Genomic DNA, 6,000 nt, shown 5'->3' on the forward strand with positions numbered 1-6,000 from the left:
AAGCAAGTTCTTTGTAATAATGCATATTTGTTCTAACTATCCCATCGATAGTTAGAACAAATATCACAGAATTGATTAACCAGTTCTTCACATTGTCCTGAACCAGACAAAAAGTTCAATAAGCAGCAGGTCTGTCACCTTCAATCATTATGTAACCTACTGTTGTGGTTCACTTTGCATTATTGCATATTATATTTTTAATTATATGCCATTATGCAGAAAGCATCCAAGCCACAAAAGCAAGATTCTATGAAAAACGACTTTAAAGTTTCTTCACCATCCGAGCAAAATACTGTGAAGAAAGTCTCTCTCTTCCAACTTGCATTTTTTCTAATTGCTACAGTGCAGGAATCTGTGACAGGTTAGTTAGGTCAAGTTTGTTTAAGCTTCCCGTATGCTTTGCATATACAAGTTAGATTAGTTTAGGCTTTTCGTATGCCTCGCATATACTAAGAGAAGTAAATTGTGTATCACATTCATTTTGAAGCATTGTACCTCATTATTTCACGTGTTAAATAATCACTTTTAGATTACCTATACCTATCAATTCCTTCCAATTCTTAGCTATTTTCTATCATGTTTTCAAGTGAACTGACATCCTATATGAATTCTTCACATTCAAAACTACAATGACCTTCCTGCTGAAAATTGCACAACTTTTTCACTTTTTTTTTTATCAAAGAAATCTTCAGTGTCGTGTACCCTGAAAACCCTCAGACACTTGTGCTACAAGTCAATATTTATCTACCGGTATCTAGTTAATCTTTCGGTTAAAGAATGTGTGTCCTAAAAGAAATAATAATAATACCCATACAACTTTACTAGAGGACAACCATCATAGGAACTCCCAAGATAATGTAGGCTATGTGTATATAAGATATGATATATATTTCTCAAAATCTTCGGCCCTGCTGGCCCTTCACATTACTGTATTCAGGCCAGCATTCCCTTACTTGCACTATTTACAATTTTAAACATGACGTATTTTGACACTTGAAGCCTTTTCTTGCTATGTCTTTCATGTCCTTTCACTTTCACTTGACCATCCTTTTACTTTATCCACTACTATTTTACTTCCCTTCTCTTATTCTCAGTTCCCTTAAAAATCATTCCTACCTTCATAACTAACTTAATACTTTAAATAACAATACATATAACTTATTTAATATATAAGACCTAACCCTTGTTGACTATTTCACTAAAAACTTGAACTATTATTATATTCACTGTCTAAACTCTTCTCACACAACACATTAGCGCTCGTATCCTAGCAACATTGCTTTACTTTATTTATAACACTATTTAACATTGAAAAAAGTACAACAGCTCACTTCCATTTATCCATTACCTAGCTAACCTACTATTTTTTCAGCCCCACTCAGTTTATACAGGGTTTTTAAAAAATACGGGGCATAATTTCAGGTATGTATTTCCCACATGCAGACAATCAAAATAGTTCATTACAACATGTGTCCGGAAATGCTTTATTTCCGAGTTATGGCCTTCACAACATTGAAATTCACCGGAACGTTTTTCTTTCCGCAGGTCGTTGCCGTCAAAGGAGACATTAAGAGGGCACTGTGACAGTTCATTCCGAGGTGAAGGTTACATTCAGTGTTGTGTAGGCGTTAGACTGTGCGACATGTATTCAAATCAAGAGCTGGCAGAGATACACTTCATGTACGGTAAGGCGGACGGCAATGCTGCGCTGGCTCGTCGTTTGTACCAGGAGAGGTACCCACAGAGACAATGTCCAGATCGGAAGACATTTGTACGTCTCCATTACCATCTGTGCGAGTATGAAAAATTTAACTCTCCTGGTTTGGGAAGGGGACGACCAAGATCTACAACTCCAGAAGTACAGGAGGAGATTCTGGAGGCTGTGAACATGACTCCTTCTATCAGCACACGAAGGGTAGCGTTGCAAGTCAATGTTCCTCATACGACTGTCTGGAGACTGTTGAAAGAGTATCAATTGTATCCTTATCATTTGCAACGTGTACAGGCCCTGTCACCAGCAGATTACCCTGCACGAGTTAGGTTCTGTCAGTGGTTCTTGCAGCAGTGTAGTGTAAATCCGAACTTTCCTGCCTTAGTATTATTTACAGATGAAGCACAGTTCACACGAGATGGCATAACAAATTTCCACAATCAGCATGTATGGGCATATGAAAACCCACATGCAACTGTTCCATCTCATCACCAGGTGCGGTTCTCCCTCAACATGTGGGCCGGTATCATTGGTGATCGATTAGTTGGACCCCATGTACTTGTAAACAGACTTACGGGGCAGGCGTACACAAACTTCCTGGAAAACACCATACCTCATATTTTAGAAGACACTCCACTGATCAATCGTCAACACATTCACTTCTTGCATGATGGTGCTCCTGCACACTTCAGTCGTACGGCTCGCCGGTACTTGGATCGAAGGTTTCCTGATCGATGGATAGGTAGAGGTGGCCCAATTGCTTGGCCTCCATGCTCACCTGATCTGAACCCTCTCAATTTCTACTTGTGGGGCCATTTAAAATCACTGGTTTATTCATCTCCGGTGCCTGATTTGGAATCCCCTCAGAATCGAATTGTGGCATGTTCTGAGGACATACGCAATACTCCTGGAGTTTGGAATCGTGTTCGCAGGTCGATGAGACATCGATGTGAGGTCTGTATTCAAGCAGGAGGTGGACATATTGAACATCTTCTGTAATGACGACCCGCGGAAAGAAAAACATTCCGGTGAATTTCAATGTTGTGAAGGCCATAACTCGGAAATAAAGCATTTCCGGACACATGTTGTAATGAACTATTTTGATTGTCTACATGTGGGAAATACATACCTGAAATTATGCCCCGTATTTTTTAAACACCCTGTAGACAGGTTTTTCTCCACTACTGCCCCCTCTTTTCTCACTCCTGGCACGCTTTACACACTCACTACTTCCCCTTCTATTCCCTTCACTAATTTCGCTTCCTCGTTCACCAGTCTCTTCTTTCGTCGGTTCAGCATTCCTCTCTCTCCACTTCTGTTGCCATCTGATACTATGCTTGTTCCGCTGGCTTGGCCTTGGGGTGACGTCACTGCTGGTCGTCTACTAGCAGGTGCAGCCGCTGCCTTAGAGTTCATAGCCTGAGTGGAATTTGCTGACGCTGGGTTCTTTCGATATTCTTCCCTCGCAATAACCTGAGTCACTGCCCTCATGTCTTCCGCAACTTTACCGTTTCTATTTCTTCCACTATTATTAATTATCTTTCTAACTCTCTCCTTTATCTCTAATCTTTTACTTTCGTCAATATTCTCTCCATTGCCGACGCATTCAAGTTTTTCAAACAAAATTCAACATCAAATAACTCCCCGTTAATTTTCAATTTGTCCTTAATTAATTTTGCATAATGTCCATTATTCCTAGCTGCTTTCATAAACGGCACTAACACCTTCCTTCTACACCTCACCTCGTATTCAAAATCTTCATCTATACTAATGCTCGAGTCTTTCAATGCTTTCTTGCAATCCATGATTTTCTCTTCAAACATCCGGTTTGCTAGTCGGACCAATATGGGCCTATTTTCCCCATGCCCCATTCTATACACCTCTTTCACTTGACCATTCCCCATGTCAATGCCTAACCATTCCCAGCACACATTTACTATCACTTCATACGTGTCCATAGACTGTTCTTTCACCTGTTCTTCAATACCAAAGAAAATCAAGTTGTTCCCCCTTTTCTCTTCTTCTAAGTATCTCACCTTCTTTTTTAATATATTGTTTTCCTTTTGTAATTTTCCAATTTTTTGTTAATACTGTCGATGGTCGCCTTTAGACTTGTGATATCCATTCTCCACAGATCTTTCACCTCACTTATTATTCACTATGAATATTTGTATATATATGGATATAAAAGAAAACTGAACATTGTTGGACGATCATTCACGTCAGGTCAGATCACGTTAGGTTAGGTTTGGCTCCTTTCACTAAATTCCAGGTTTTTCATCCCTGTCCATCAGATATCAATTTTATTAATATAACGAACCTGGTATATGAAAGTTTCCTTGCAAATACGGTGAAGTAAGATTACATTTCTGTACTACATGTCACTAAGCAATTCGTTAATGTCATGTATTTGATGTTGTTTTCTATATGACGAAGCTGTTGAATATACGAATGTGACAAGTTAGATTTGGTTTGGTTAGTTTAGATTTTCGTTGTGCCTTGCATATGCGATCAACAGCATCTTCTCAAAAAAAAAAAAAAAAACTTCTAAATTCAACTAATATCACTTCCGAAATCACCAGAACTACCTCAGCGCTAGTTTCACCTAGTTCAAACCAACGCCACATACATAAAATTTACATTTTCATTACCGGTACTGCTAAATGAAAATTCAGTATACATAATTAAAATATCTTAACCCTTCTGAAAAAGGGCTACTACAAATCACACACAAATACATACCGTACTTAAACTGGCAATGGTAAACTTTATAGTGGTCCCTGCTTAGATCATAATAATTATGCACATGCCGCCAAAAGTAGAGTAGTAGAGCAGTGTTGCCAACAACTCAACATCAAAAACATTTGGATAAACCTGAGAGGATAAAAAGAAGGATAAACTCCAGAACATGGACTGCACCTGCCATCTTTCCCTCTACCTTGCAAGTAGCTACTTTCCTTGCAGACTCCTCCCTCTCTCGCGGTCTCACGCTTCATCTCGCTCCATTCGAGACACACCTTGGGGAGGAATTTTCCCCAATGAATTTCGTATTGGCAGACAAAGTATTTGGCCTGTTGATCCCTTTCTCGTATAGTTTGCCTACGAAAATATGCCAACATTGATTACGTGAATATGCTGTTGGTTATCATTTAAGTATATAGGCTTTTTTAAAAGCTTTATAGTAAAAATAATGCCAATTTCTGAATACTACTTAGGACAGAAAAGCAAATAAGAGATAAGTAAGCTTTCGCATGAGTTTATTAATAATGCGAACATTACCACAAAATGTATATTGAGAAGTCAACACGGAGATGGGAACCTGCAACAAGACTGCGGCCGCAAAACTAGCGCCTTGTGTGTGAACAGCAACGAGTTACATGAGTTATAGTATATAACTCGTTGTAAGATATAGTAAACATAACCTATAATATTTCCATTTGAATGGCAGGGATTTGGAGACGACTAAAATTAGACAGAAAGGGACAACTGGGACAGTAAACATAACCTATAATTTCAACATTGCTAAATATCCGTGCGGTGCATAAATGAATGTACAAGAATTTCGCAATAATTAATCGAAATAAAGGCAGGTATTACACATACGAACAATATAATTTTCGCACAAAAAATATTACACCATAACTCGCAAGTGAATTATGTCTGAAGTGTCTCATAATCATTGTTTTAAATTTTATTAATGCAATTACGCTACATTTTAGAGAAATATAAGTTACTCTTTATGCATTGCAACTAATTTATATGGTTCAAACGCCGCCCTTCGTGATCAGGTTAAGCGAGTTACATTGTCTTGTATTAGATCACAATAGCAGTGACACAGTCCTAGTAGTCACAGCGCTCCAAGCGTCTAGCAACTATCGTGAGAAATGCAAAAAATCATCCCAAGCTTCGTGATTATATATTAGACTGTAGTTATATTCTATACCTATATATGATTTAAATGTAATCAATATAGCTCTTCAATTAAAGCAATAAGAATAAAGTGTACACAATAGGCCTACTGTTTTCTACCTGTCCTGTAAAGTTGTGATTTTGGAGTTAGTGTTCTTTGCACAAGCCGGGGCATGGGTAGGTTTGGCAACGCAGAGTGGAGGCGGGAGATTTTAGAGTGATATCGTGTTTGCTCATTGCTTTCGTTATATCCTAGATCATATACGTAACGCGTATTTTTTCAATATTACTTCATGCACAAAGGTAAGATCAAAATTCAGATAGTGATGTAAATTATTACGGGTTCGAAAATAGTGTTTTATTGCAATCAATTAGCTATA

The 6,000-nt window shown here is 38.2% G+C and overlaps 1 protein-coding gene across 7 annotated transcripts in view; it reads right to left on the reverse strand.

The window, feature by feature from the left end:
- mei-41 (meiotic 41) overlaps window positions 1-4,731 on the reverse strand; it is a 130,411-nt gene extending 125,680 nt beyond the window's left edge. For 3 of the 7 annotated variants that reach the window (XM_069838864.1, XM_069838871.1, XM_069838854.1), the window contains exon 1: window positions 4,650-4,722. In XM_069838864.1, the coding sequence (XP_069694965.1) occupies window positions 4,650-4,707 (58 nt within the window). In that variant the 5' untranslated portion in view covers window positions 4,708-4,722. The other 4 variants (XR_011334767.1, XM_069838878.1, XM_069838887.1 and 1 more) reach the window with 4 other exon arrangements.
- Between the last annotated feature and the right edge of the window lie 1,269 nt (window positions 4,732-6,000).

The sequence above is a fragment of the Periplaneta americana genome, chromosome 1 (assembly GCF_040183065.1).
Source record: "Periplaneta americana isolate PAMFEO1 chromosome 1, P.americana_PAMFEO1_priV1, whole genome shotgun sequence".
NCBI classification, from domain to species: Eukaryota; Metazoa; Arthropoda; class Insecta; order Blattodea; family Blattidae; genus Periplaneta; species Periplaneta americana.